Source organism: Rhinopithecus bieti, unplaced genomic scaffold, assembly GCF_001698545.2.
Source record: "Rhinopithecus bieti isolate Rb0 unplaced genomic scaffold, ASM169854v2 scaffold_50752, whole genome shotgun sequence".
In the NCBI taxonomy this organism is placed as follows: Eukaryota; Metazoa; Chordata; class Mammalia; order Primates; family Cercopithecidae; genus Rhinopithecus; species Rhinopithecus bieti.
This window is the reverse complement of record NW_016820054.1, coordinates 123102-136473: the sequence shown is the minus strand read 5'-3', so window position 1 is coordinate 136473 and position 13372 is coordinate 123102. Positions and strand designations below refer to the sequence as shown.

The 13372-nt window shown below is 41.0% G+C and overlaps 1 protein-coding gene across 1 annotated transcript in view; it reads left to right on the top strand.

Annotated features, from left to right (window-relative positions):
• The window catches only part of LOC108520139 (DNA repair-scaffolding protein-like), a 182714-nt gene extending 169649 nt beyond the window's left edge, over window positions 1-13065 (top strand). The window contains exon 9 of the mRNA XM_017859416.1: window positions 11992-13065. Coding sequence (XP_017714905.1) covers window positions 11992-12215 — 224 coding nt within the window. The 3' untranslated portion in view covers window positions 12216-13065. The remainder of the gene's footprint in view (window positions 1-11991) is intronic.
• The last annotated feature ends 307 nt before the right edge of the window (window positions 13066-13372 follow it).

Below are 13372 nucleotides of genomic sequence, written 5' to 3'. Positions count from 1 at the left end.
TTTCCTGTTGAAACTTGTTGATTTCCGTATGTGGCTTGATAAATAAAAATTCATTCATAGGGTTAAATTGGGACATTGTTTATGATGAAGATTATCTATACATTGAAAACCCTGTTTTTGGCCTTAGGAAAAGTATTGATATTGGCAAGGGAGCATTTTCTTTTGCTTGCTCAACAAGTTGTCATTTTGAGTCTCCAGCCTGGTTTGGAATCATGCTAGCATTTTTCCATGCTATGAAATTTTGTGTATGCCATCTTAACCTTTCACTAATCTGGTTTTCCAGACTTCTTCAGCTCACTTTTATATTCAAAAGGGTTCTAAGTTTTCCATTGGATACCTCTTGCCTTGAGAAGCCTGTTGGAATGCACAAGCCCAGACTGCATTTCTCCTTATCTTTCTTGCAGCTTGCTACAGAGGGTGCGGGTCACAAGGCAGGCATCCATGCTCTGCTCAGCCCCTGGTGAAGATCTTCTGGGAAGGTGATCCTAGAATGCTGGGAAGGTGATCCTAGAATGGATTGCTGCTTATCATTCAGTACTTGTTATTTTTCTGACCAGATGGTAAATTTGTTTTTCCATTATAATATAGGGATGGAATAAACAAGTTCTTGGCTGGCAGATGGAATAAACAAGTTCTTGGGTTAGTAAAATTCCTTATGAAGTTGAAAAGAAATGGAAACTTTTGTGTTGTGAGAATGATTTGAAAGAGTAGCCTGTGGCCCGCATTCACTCTTCTGTCGTAGTACTGCACAGCCTCATTTCCACCAGTGTGCGGAAATCGCCATCTTTCTGAGTGCTGCCGCCTCGCAGCACATGCATGGCCTATTACCTGTCTTCCTCAGCTTCAAGGACAGCAATCCTTGGTTTTCTGCCTTCTGTGCTCGTTTCCCTGTATTCTTTGCACACTCTTGGCTGTGTGCTGCTTCAACATGGGCTCCTCAGGCTTCTGCCTATGCCTCTTTAGTTTTTGTTCTATGTGCTCTTCCTTGGTACTCGGTGACCTTCATGGCTGCTTCCGCCCAGCCTCTGTTCTGCTGGATCTCGCGGCCCTGCCCCGGTACACCTGCACTTGAGCGTCCTGCACACCTCAGACTCAGCATGCGCCGCGCCTCCCCTCGCCTCCCCTCGCCTCCCCTCGCCTCCCCTCGCCTCCCCTCGCCTCCCCTCGCCTCCCCTCGCCTCTCAGCAGTCTTTGGCCTTTCTCTAACATGTTTTTTGTTTTTTGTTTTGTTTTGTTTTGAGATGGAGTCTCGCTTTGTCACCCAGGCTAGAGTGCAGTGGCGCAATCTCTGCTCACTGCAACCTGTGCTTCCCGTGTTCAAGGAATTTTTCCATCTCAGCCTCCTGAGTAGCTCGGCTTACAGATGCTCGCCACCATAGCCAGCTAATTTTTTTGTATTTTTACAAAAAATACCAGCCTGGCTGGTCTCGAACTCCTGACCTCAGGTGATTCGCCTGCCTCAGCCTCCCAAAGTGCAGGGATTACAGGCATGAGCCATCGCACCTGGACTCTCAGACATGTTTTCAATCCATCTGCTCCCCAGGTTCGGATGATGATTCCACTTCAGAGTCATCTCTCAAGCAGATCTCCTCATTTACCCTATTTGCTGCCACCTGTGCTCAGGCTCCTATTCTCCTGTGCCAGGATTGCCCTGTCAGGCTCCACCTGGTCTCCCTGCCACCAACCTTCCCTTGTGTTCACCCTATCAGGATTATCATCCTAAGAGGCAAAACTGATACAATTACCCTCCCGTTTTAAGACGTTTTCATTGACTGTCCAGTGTCCATGGGACAAAGCTTCATTTCCTGTAAACTCTTTTATGTGACATTCTTTGTTACACACTCAGCCCAGCTGCCTTGGACTCATTTCTCACTGCCCCCTTTCGGTGACCCCCCACCTCCATGTGCACAGCATGCAATATCTCCATGAGTCAAAGCCGTGGCTTTCATGGGATAAGCTGGGCACCAGGCCTAAGACATACACTTTTATCTCTTAATGATTTGTTTGTAACTATACTTCCAGCATCCTGTAGTTAATACAGTTAATTCCCCAAAATATAAGCAAATAAGAACTGCACAAAGAACTACAAAGGTATATAGGGCATCCCTGAGCCATGCCCAGTAATTTAAAAATGTTACAACATGGCATCAGCGTGCAGAAATGGCCCTCATCAGGCAGTGTTGGTTCTGGTCCACTTGGCCAGAGCTGAAGGCCTATGTGGGTTACTTCATCTGTGCTGCAGTTTTTTTATTCAGAAAGGGTGACTTTGTTAAACCTTGGGTTATTTCCACGTTTTAAATTTGGTATTGCTGTTTTCCCCTGCCTTGTCTGTTATTCCCATGTGAAATTCTCTCTCAGAGTGCTTTTTACTTTGTGTCTTTTAACTTTTGTGTCTGATGCCCATGAGCCTTCCCAGCACTGGTGCTCTCTGGTCTTCTGCACACCTTTCAGGAGAGGCACTTCACGATAGCGGTCACTCTATGTTTTTGTTACTACATTATCTATTTTAATCCTTAAGCTAATTTCTCTTCTTTTTCTTCTCTTCCCTACCCATTTGTTGAAATGCCATGGGAAGATGGCAGCAAGACACAAACACCTCCTTGTGTCTAGGAGTTAGGAATTTGCCATGCTCCATTTGGACATGCCTTGTTCTGGTTCATCATAGGTTTTGCCTGTTTCCACCCAACTTAGGATAAATTAAGTTGTTCATTAGAATGTCCTTTATCGATAGTCATTATGGCAGGGGCTGGATTGATGTTGGAGTTTAAGAATCAAGGATAAAGTGACAGTGGGGACGCCCTGGACTCTGTCAGTTCATCAGTAAACATATTTTGAACTCTCTGTGCTACAGAGATTCAGTGTGTTGGCCTCGTGGTAGGGAGGCCAGATGCCCACGTGCTCCTGGCATTCCTCGGGATGGTTTAAAGATAGGTTTAGGAGGATTATAGTGTCCACCCATAATTAGTAACTTGCTATTTTAACATTGGATTCTTGCAGTTTTTCCTAACACATTTGTTTCTCAGTTGATGCCATATTCATAAAAATAGAAATACTTAAATATCTATTTCTGTACTTTGTCATTAGCCTTATGACCTTTTAAAAGTTTTCAGTGTGATTACTGGACTCCATTTTAATCCTATTTTCTGAGCCAAAATTATCATCTATAGTTGTATGAAATAAGGTGTTTTAAATGAAGAAGTTTTCAGGAAAGAAGAACTTGTATTCTGGGTACTCAGAGTGGAAGGCATGGCTGGTCATCAGTGTCAGTGTGTGTGTTGGGCGGTCCTGTGTGTATGGCATTGTCCTGTCTCAGCTCAGGCTGCCATCACAAAATCCCACAGACTGTGACATAAAGAGCAGACAGTTCTTTCTCACAGTGCCAGAGGCTGGTAGCCAGGGCGCAGCGTGGTGGGGTCCTAGTGAGAGCCCTCTTACTGGTTTTAGGCAGCCGCCTTCTTGCTGTGTGCTCACAGAGCCTTTCCCGTGTGTGTGCATGGAAAGAAGTCCTCCGGTGCTGTCTCTTATGAGGAGACTAAGCCTGTCAGATCAGGCTACCCTTATGACCTCATTTAACCTCAGTTACTTCCTTGGAGCTCCCATCTCCAAATACAACCAGACTGAAGGTTAGGGATTCAACATAGGAATTTTGAGGGCACACCAACATTCAATCCTTAACATACCCCTGTTGTCTGGCTTATCTTCACTTAGGGATCTGTTGCTTTTCTAGAGCCTTTATATGCTTTATTCTTACTTGGAATTTCTTTTAAAATTGGACATTTCATTGCCCACTCACTTTCTATAGGAGAGAACAGGCTATTCCTACAGAATGAGTCACAGCGACATGCCCAGTGGGAGGTGGGGTCACTGTGACACTGTGACCCTGGAGGCAGAGGTGCTCAACTAGGCTTTGACTGCTCTCATCACTGGGGATTGTGAAAACATTCTGATCGCCTGGTCAGTCTTGTCTACTTTTTTGTTTTTGGGTTTTTTTTAAGAGTTGGGTTTCAGATTTCTGTTTCATGCTTAGAATAATTGTGGCTTTTGGAGAAGAATATTTTAAACTGGGTGAAAAGGCAAAAAATGTGGAATCAAGAAGTGAAAGCACAATTGTTTACAGTTTAGTAAGCAGTTGTGGTAAAGAAATGTGTCTATTCATCATTGCCAGATGACTTAAAATTTTATGGGGAGCATACGTTTTAAACAAAATGAATTGTGCTGTTTATAGGATAAATGTGTGAATTTATCCAGAATTCGTATTTTTAGGTATTATAATCAGGATCTCCTGCTTACAGCTTTGTGAATTTTATCCTAAAGTTATCTGTGAAATGAACCTAATGGCATCTTATAAGATTTACTCAGAAATTAAAATTTTGGTTTACCAATCATTAATAACACAATCAATAATTTAACAGATATTCACTTACTGAATACTTATGGGAGCATATCAGTGCTGTGTGTTTGAGAATCATTGGTAAAATTCGGTGTAGTTGTAACTTCTCAAAAGAAAAAACAATATAAACAAGTAAATACAATTGAAGTTTTTAGTGCATGTTAGTGAAAAAATGGTATAATACAGTGAATAGATAAAATGTCATTTGGATTTGATTTTGGAATGTGTTGTTTGTATTTCTCTTTGGAGCATCATTTGAGTCATAGTTTAATTTGCATTCTCTGGGTACATGCAAAGTGCAGTTGAGGTGAAGGGGAGACGGGTCAGGAGCATCATGGTTAGCAGTGAAATCAAGACTGGAAACAGAGTCCCCCACATGCTTTACATCAGTGTGTATTAGGATTCATTCATTTCTTACATATGTATTGGTACTGATCCAGGTGCAACACAGAGTTCATGGTTTAATAGATGGAATTGTTTACTTTTTAAAATCAGAGGTATAAACAAGATGTACAGTGATAACATAAAGAGAAATTATAAACTGCAGAGTGGAAAGGAAAATCATGCCCAGGGAGAAGCTCACCAGGGAGACAGTGATGGAACTGTCTTAATGGACATTGCTTATTTTTCACCTTGTCGTATAAATAATTTTAAATTGCTTGAACGAAGCTATGGACTTTGAGGCTAGAGCAGTAAGAAGTAACAGGTAACAAAGGACTTTCCATACAATGGCAAGTAGTTTGGATTTAATCCAGTGTATAGCCACGGAAAGGTTCAAGTACAGGGCAGCTATCATTACATCTACAGTTAAGAATGCCATTCAGGTGGGCCTTATGAAGAGCAGGTTGGAAGAATCAGGTATTAGATTGGGGAGGTAAGTTAGTGCCAGACTATTATAATAAATAAGAGGCATCTCAATCTTAATATATTAAAAACTTATGTCTTGGTACCAGTATTCTCATAATACCTGCACCTCCCAGAAAAGAAGCACGTTTGCCTAGAAATCTTTACTGTCTCAGTAAATATTAATTCTGTTCTTATTCTTACTCAGGCCAAAAACACTGGGGTCATTCTTGTACTCTGTCTCATATTCACTCCTAGTCCATTAACAAGTCCTTATTGACTCTACCTTCACAGAATATCTAGAATCTGACCATTTCTTACCTCTTCTGTCACTCCCTAAATCCCAGACACCATCATCCGTCCTGGATTGCTGCAGACCCTGCTAACTAGCTTCCCCACTTAATCCCTTGTCCTCTTCAGTCTGGTCTCAACACAGCTCATCATGTCACTTCCCTGCTGGCTTCCCATCACACCCAGAGGAAACACCCTAGTTCACACATCTGAAGATAGAAGACCTGTTTCTTCCCTGCTTCATCATTCTGAACTGATTTGATCTTCTTTTTCCCTGCCCAGGCTCCGGCCGACCACATTTAGTCCCAGGCAGAACATGAATGGGCTGTTCTCTAAAAAGCTGTAGTGAACTTTTGGGGAAAGCTAAGACTACTAATGGATATGTTGGGGCCACCAGAATTATAGTCCTTTTTCTTTTGGCATTTGGAAGGCCTAAATGATCATAAGAATTATTACAGTCAAATCATTTGACCTAAGTCTGAGATATTCTTTTTTTTTTTATGTGAAACGGAGTCTTGCTCTGTCGCCCGAGCTGGAGTGAAGTGGCTGGATCTCAGCTCACTGCAAGCTCCGCCTCCCGGGTTTACGCCATTCTCCTGCCTCAGCCTCCAGAGTAGCTGGGACTACAGGCGCCCGCCACCTCGCTCAGCTAGTTTTTTTTTTTTTGTATTTTTTTTTTTTTAGTAGAGGTGGGGTTTCACCGTGTTAGCCAGGATGGTCTCGATCTCCTGACCTCGTGATCCGCGCGTCTCGGCCTCCCAAAGTGCTGGGATTACAGGCTTGAGCCACCGTGCCCGGCCGAGATATTCTTATTTAAATGCAATCCTAAGACCCTGGTCAGATATTGAATTTTGTTTATATAATTGTGCTAACGTAAATTTGTTGATTATTTGTTAACTCTTGGAGTCAGACCATGGCTGGAGCACAGAGATTTGGCATAGGTTATAGGATATACTATGAACATTAACCTTGACAATGAAAGTGGAATTACATGGAATTAAAATTGTGTAGCATGTTGGGGAGGAAAAACGTAGAGCAGGGTATACACCCTTCTTCATTTTACAATGCTAGGAGCGTCAAAATGCTATGAGAAGTCAGTAAAATAGGGCATAGAGTTTGTTAAAGCTATTAAACTTCACAAGTAACTAACAGAAACACCCCAAATAAAACCATTTTAGTAATGGATACATGTATTATTTTGGGGAGAAAGCTATAAAATATTATTTCAAAAATAGTAAAATGTTCACTGATTATATAGCATGGTAGTTTGGAGTGAGTGCAGCAAGATAAATAATTATCACAGCTGGTGGTAACCAGTGTCAGAGTGTTAAAGACAGAGGTCCTGTCCATATGGGAAGCAGATGGACTTTAAAACCCCCTGATGTCCATCCTTGACCCCTGGTACTTGCTCATGATTCTCTCTGTGTGTATGTGTGTGCGTCTGCACACTTACATGCATGCTGGGTGAGCGTGAGAGGGAAAAGGAACAGTGGACAACTTGTTGATGAATTGACCTGAAGAAGACAAAAGTACCAATTAGAACATATGTTTTAGAGCAAGATAACTGGGTAGGCTAGCCTTTCGGGATATCTCTGAAGATAAAGAGAGACAGAGCAGTAATGTAGGAGGAAAATTCCACATTACCATGTGGTCAATGTTTGGAAAATGGACAACTTAACATTAGTGGCAGCAGTTATGTTACGAAAAGTGTTTCTGTTAGAAAGACTTACAGATGTTCCTGCCCTCTATTGGAGAATAATTTCAGTATCTCTCCCCTCATACTAACTAGTTTCACTTTGTCCTTTCTTGTATAGTTATTTGTTATACTCATCTATTAATTCAATATAACCTACTTAGGAAGACTTGAGTTGACATGAGTATAATTGGACCCTGACTACCTGTATATTTCAACAACAAAAAAGGCATTTATCAATAGTGAGACATATTTTATTATTCTATCATTTGCTCAGTTTATTGTTTTGTGTTTCTTTTTTTTCATTTTTATTTTTTTCTTTTTTGAGAGACAGGGTCTCACTCTGTGAGTCAGGTACTTGACTAGGGAGGCCAGTTAGTACAGTGGTGTCATCATAGCTTACTATAACCTCAAATTCCTGGACTCAAGAGATCCTCCTGCCTCAGCCTCTCAAATAGCTGAAACTGCAGTATACTCTACTGTGCCTGGCTAATTTTATATTTTATTTTGTAAAGCTGGGGGGGGGGTCTCACTGTGCTGCTCAGTCTGGTCTCGAACTCCTGGCCTCAAGCTGTCCTCCCGCCCTGGCCTCCCAAAGTGCCGGAGTTACAGATGTGAGCCACCATGCTGAGGCATTTGCTCAGATTTGTGTGTGTGTGTGTGTGGCCTCTTGGTTGTTTAAAATGGAAGACTTTTCAAAGAGCAGTTAGCTGATTAAATAACGAATTCATGCAGTTGTTCAGCAAATGTTATTCTTTAAGTTAAATACTGTCCATTTTTAACTAAGAATTCTGTTTCATCTGCTAGGCATATGCATGGATAGAAATTACTGGATATCTTGGTGTGTCTTCATTGAGTCTTTCTGTTCCTGTTTCTTAATTGTTTAACATCTTTGCTATTGTATATTAGTATTTGTGGTCACCATTTGATCTTTATGGTACTTTCTCTTTGATGATTAGCACTTGGCAAGTTATCCTCTTTTTCAGTGCAAATTCTGTTGAAACCCTCACTGTGTCCAGCCACAGCAATAGGCCTCAGAGTCCATTTCTCAACCTGAAGCATTATCTGTCTTTACATTTTAAACAAGCCCTATGTCTTAGCATAATGAAGTAGGGGGGAAAAACCCCATCACTCACAATTTCCTATGCTTAACTGGCATTTATCTGAGAGACATTTTGGTCCTTGACTTGTAAGGATACTTGATTACTGGTATTAGACCTGCCAGTCATCCTCTCTGTTCTTAAGAAAGTCACTTGAGCAACTAGCTTTATTTTTCAGTTTTCTTATCTGGCAGAAAGTGAGATTAATATGTTCCTTACCTATTTCATAGGGTTGTTGTGGATCAAATGAGAGAATGACCTTGAAAATGCCTTGAAGAACTGATGGCAGTGACAGTGGCTGCCATCCTTGCATGGCCAGGCACTTCGTGGTACATTTGCTGTGTTTGCACCTGTGATTGTAGTGCTCTTGGGTTAGCCACTGCTGTGTCCATTTGAAACTGAGGACACTCTTATAAGACAGATAAAGTATTTGGGGATTTTCAAGGGAAGGAATAGTTGCTTCTGGCTGGGATTCAGAAAACACTTCCTGGACAAGGCAGTATTTTGGCTGTCTTGTAGCAGTTATGGAAAATGTTGCCTGGTAGCACTGAAATGGCCTTTTATATACTCAACATCTAATTGCAAAGCATTGTTCTTTGTTTGTAAAATGAGTATATCCCCTGCTTGGATTAAAAGCTTGCTTCTGCCAGGCATGGTGGCTCACGCCTGTAATTCCAGCACTTTGAGAGGCTGAGGCAGGAAGATCACTTGGAGCCCAGGACTTCAAGACCAGCCTAGGCAACAAAGTGAGACCGTGTCTCTCCAAAAACATAAGAAAATTAGCTGTGATGTTATGGTGGTGTGAGCCTGTCATCCCAGCTACTTGAGAGGCTGAGGTGGGAGGATCCCTTGAGCCCAGGTTATTGAGGCTGCAGTAAGCCAAGGTCACACCACTGTACTCCAGCCTGGGCGACAGAGCAAGACCCTGTCTCTAAAAATAAAATAAAAGCTTCCTTCAAGCACATTTTTAGTGTAAGTTGCCCCTTGCTTTTTTCTCTCTCAGACAAGGAGGAGCTTACCCTGCTTTATTTTCTCCTAGGAAGGAAGGCCATGGAGGGTGTTTCGTAGAAAGAGCTTTAGAATGCTCGGTGGAAAGGATAGCCCTGTCCCTGACTTAGTGTCACAGCTATGGGAGCGCTGCTCAGTATTGCTTCCAAGGCCTGTTTAGTCACCACATGAGCTGCTGTGTGCAGCACTGCAGTGGTAGCTAACATCATAAAATGTTATTCTGCAAGTTATTTGGTACTATAGATCTTGATCAAAATTCATAGTTACTAGAATATTGTCAAGATTTATCATAGAAATGTTCGAAGAAACTGTAGTCAGGCAGTATGATGCATCTTAGATACATAAGTATTTCTTCTGTAATACTATTTATGTATTTCTATAATAGCCTGCATTTATAAAATCTGTCAGGGTCTATGGGGACTTGAGCTGCCCAAGACAAGAATTAGTTTCTGAAGAGAACTTGTGCTGCTTGGACAGGCAGCTGAGCATGGCTGGGGGCTGCCACAGTGCCCAGAACCAAGAGCCTGTACTCAGCTGGCACACTTGAACTTGAGCAGACCCTTGGTGCTTGAGAGCAGAAGTGTCCCTGGAGCCCTGACAGCTGCTGCTGTCAGTGGGGGAGAGGGGAGGCTTGAGGCCTGTGCAGTGCTGGGAATGAACCCTGAGTTGAGTATAGGTACAAGTTTTAAAAATTCTTAAATTATGTCTCAAAATGCTCCTGTGGCCACTGTAGCTCCTAAATCTAGGGCTTTTCCCTTTGCTTCTGAAGACTCTAATTCTGCACAGATTGCTCTGGCTGCCCTGCTGAGGAAAAAAATTTTGTGGACTGAAGTGACCTCCACATTATCCTGATTTCTTTTCCAGTTTACCAATTGAAGATGAGCTACTTTTCATTCACAAAATGCCTGTTGTGGCGAAGCATCTGTGTGTTCACTTCTTAGTACCTTTCTTTACGAGTTGGTTTCATTCCTCTGTTCCCTCCCTAGAGTGACTAGCAGAAACTCGTTATATGCTGCTTGTACTTGTGCTTATTCATATCCTTCCCCCATTCTGTTTTCTTGCCTTAAGAAATAGTTGTCCAAGACAGTGCTCAGGGGAGGCAAGGTGACCCAGGGCCCAGTATATGGGCATGTGCCATGGACACCTAGATAAAGAAAGGGATGAAAAATTTGGGGTTGAGTGGGAAATGAATGAAGAAAAAGTGAGAGGGAGAAAGAAATAGAAACTCAATTAAACTGTACAATTAATATCTTAGCACTATCTAAATATTAATTTTTATTATTCACTATTAACCAGTTGGCTGAAGTGGTAGAGAAACTCACATTAGTGAATATCTGTTATTAACAAGGCAGTACGTTGTACCCTTCATTTTTGTTGTTCTCAATTTATGTATTTTTTTTAGTTAAAAAGCACAGAGAGTAATAGAAACACATAAGCAGACTCACTGCCTAGAATTAGTAACACATGTCAATCCTTTGTCTTTTTTTTTTTTTGTTTCCCATACTTTTGTAACAGAAACAATATGACACATAAATTTGAAACCCTCCGGGTTCCCCTCCTAAGTCATACTCCTCTTTCTGTCTCCTTAGAGACAGTGGCTTTCATGATTTTTCTGTGAATCCTTCTATTTATATTTTTATACTTATCTTGTATTCATAAACAATATTGTATTGATTTCTGTGTTTTTTAAAATTACATTATAGGTGTCATACTCTGTATATCCTGTTTATCCCCTTTCATTTCTGGAGACCTCTTCATCTGATTCTTACACATCTAGTTCACTTCATTTTAAGTGCCGTATAGTGTTCTGTTGTATGAACACACCATGGTTTACCCATCTTACTGATTTATGCTGGGTGCAGTTTTCTACTCTTATAAACAATGCTGAGATGTGTATCCTTGTTTAGGTATACTGGTGCATCTGACAGTTTCTGGGTACCTACCTAAGAATTCTGGGGTATGGGCTATGCACACTCTCAACTTCAGTTATCTCATTTAATCCGAGCAAATCTTTCCTCGGGCAGGTGGCAGGATCTCCATTTTACACATAAGAGAATTGAAGTATTGAATGCCATGGAACTTGACCAACTTAATAAGGAAACCAGTACTTGAATCCAGATCAAATTCCACCCATTTCAATCTAGAGCTCTAATACCCAGCAGTCCACATAACTCTTCAACTGTTAGCCCTTCTGATCATTGGAACAGTTGCAGCCAGCTAGTAACATACATGATTTCAAAGCAGAGAATCAAAACATAATAAAGAGGAGGGTCCATCCTTAAGAAGAAGAAGAAGAATCCACAGTGGCCATATTCTCCTTGTGGTCATCAAAGGATTTGAGACTTGGAGTAAAAAGCGTGCTCCTTAAAATGATGGGTCTAAGGTTTCTATTTATACAGGCCTATTTCTTCATGACAGAAGACTGTTTATTTTATGTTGCTTAAAATCTGTTTATTAAATGCAACATGCAGGCCTATTTTGATTAAACAAAAGTGTTATAGTGAGCGTGGTAGTGTCTCTGTTTTACTTTGCAAAATGTGGAGACTGTTTTCTCCAGGTGAAGAGTGCTATCTGCATGTGGATCTTTTTTTCATGACACTTTATTCACGCTTGAATCATCTGTCTTTTGATTTCATTTTTGCTTTGTTCTTTTCTTCAACTTCTAGGTAGAAAATCCGGTGTATTAACTGTGAAAATTTTAGAGCTGCACGAGGAATGTGCCATGCAAGTTGCCATGTGTGAGCAGTTATTGGGGCCACCAGCCACCAGCCCCTCCCGAAGTGTGACCCCCAGGCCTGGAGCTGGCCTGAAAGTTCTGTTCACCAAGGAGACTGCAGGCTACCTCAGGAGCCGTCCCCAGGACACTGTCCGAATCTTCCCTCCCTGGTGAGTGCGTAGAACTGAATCCAGCAGTCACCAACTGTGAGTCAGCCTCATAAGAAAAGACATTTTTATCAGGAACATTTTTGTCACTTTATCATAGAGCAATGCCAGAGGAAGAGAGCCAGGATTGGACGTGGGTTTTCTGTCAGAGAAGCACTGGATTTTCTCTGATGTCTCGTTTCCACTTCTGTCAGCAAATTTCTGATAATTTGGGGTGAGAGGGTTGAGGAAACAACTGTATTAAGATTCTTGCCCAAGGATGTGTTATAAGATCTGGCTGTTTTGTTTTATGTTTCTTAGAAAATAATTTTGTTAACAGGCATTATGTGACAATAGGATAACACATTAATTACATATTTCTTAGTCACTTGAGAGGGGAGAATAAAAAGCATGAATTAAGATATACTAGTGTTTGAATTGCAGGAGCAAAAGCGGTCATTATTGGATCAGAAAGTATTTTAAAGGATACTACGTTTGCTCTCTTTTGCAGTGGGATATTGATTTTTAGCATGAATAGAAGAAGATCATACTACCTCTGAGGAAAAGTTTGAGCACCCTTGTTTTAAGAGCTGATTATTAATTTGTTGGTAATTTTTTATAAGTTTTCATTATGTATGAGGAAGGGCTATAGGATAAATTTTTATAAGTATTATTGCTAGATCAGAGAATATGTGCCTCTTTAATTTTAGCAGACTTTGTCAAATGGCACCATTTTACGTTCCCACTAGCAATGCCTGAAGTGCCTTTTTCTTCTCCTTTACAAACCTACTCTATTGGTCTAGACCAAGTTAAAAATTGGAAATATGATGTTCATCATTTTAATTTGTATTTCTCTTACATAAAATGGGCTTAGGCATATTTCTCCATGTTTAAGAATCATTTGTATTTCATTTTATGTCCATTGATAACTTTTGACCTTTCTTCTCTTATACTCTTGGTCCTAGTGATTTCTACCAATTTTTTATACATGATTAAAAAAAAAAAAAGTAGCGCCTTGTCAGTCATATACATTGCAGTTAGTTCATTCCCCATTTGTCATTTGACTTTTGATGGTTTTAGGGGGCAGGGGTTTGTTTTGTTGGTTTGTTTTTGATGAGCAGAAATTTTCTGTTTTCTGTGGTTGATTTTACCCATCTTTTCTTCTGGGTTTTGTATCATTGATAG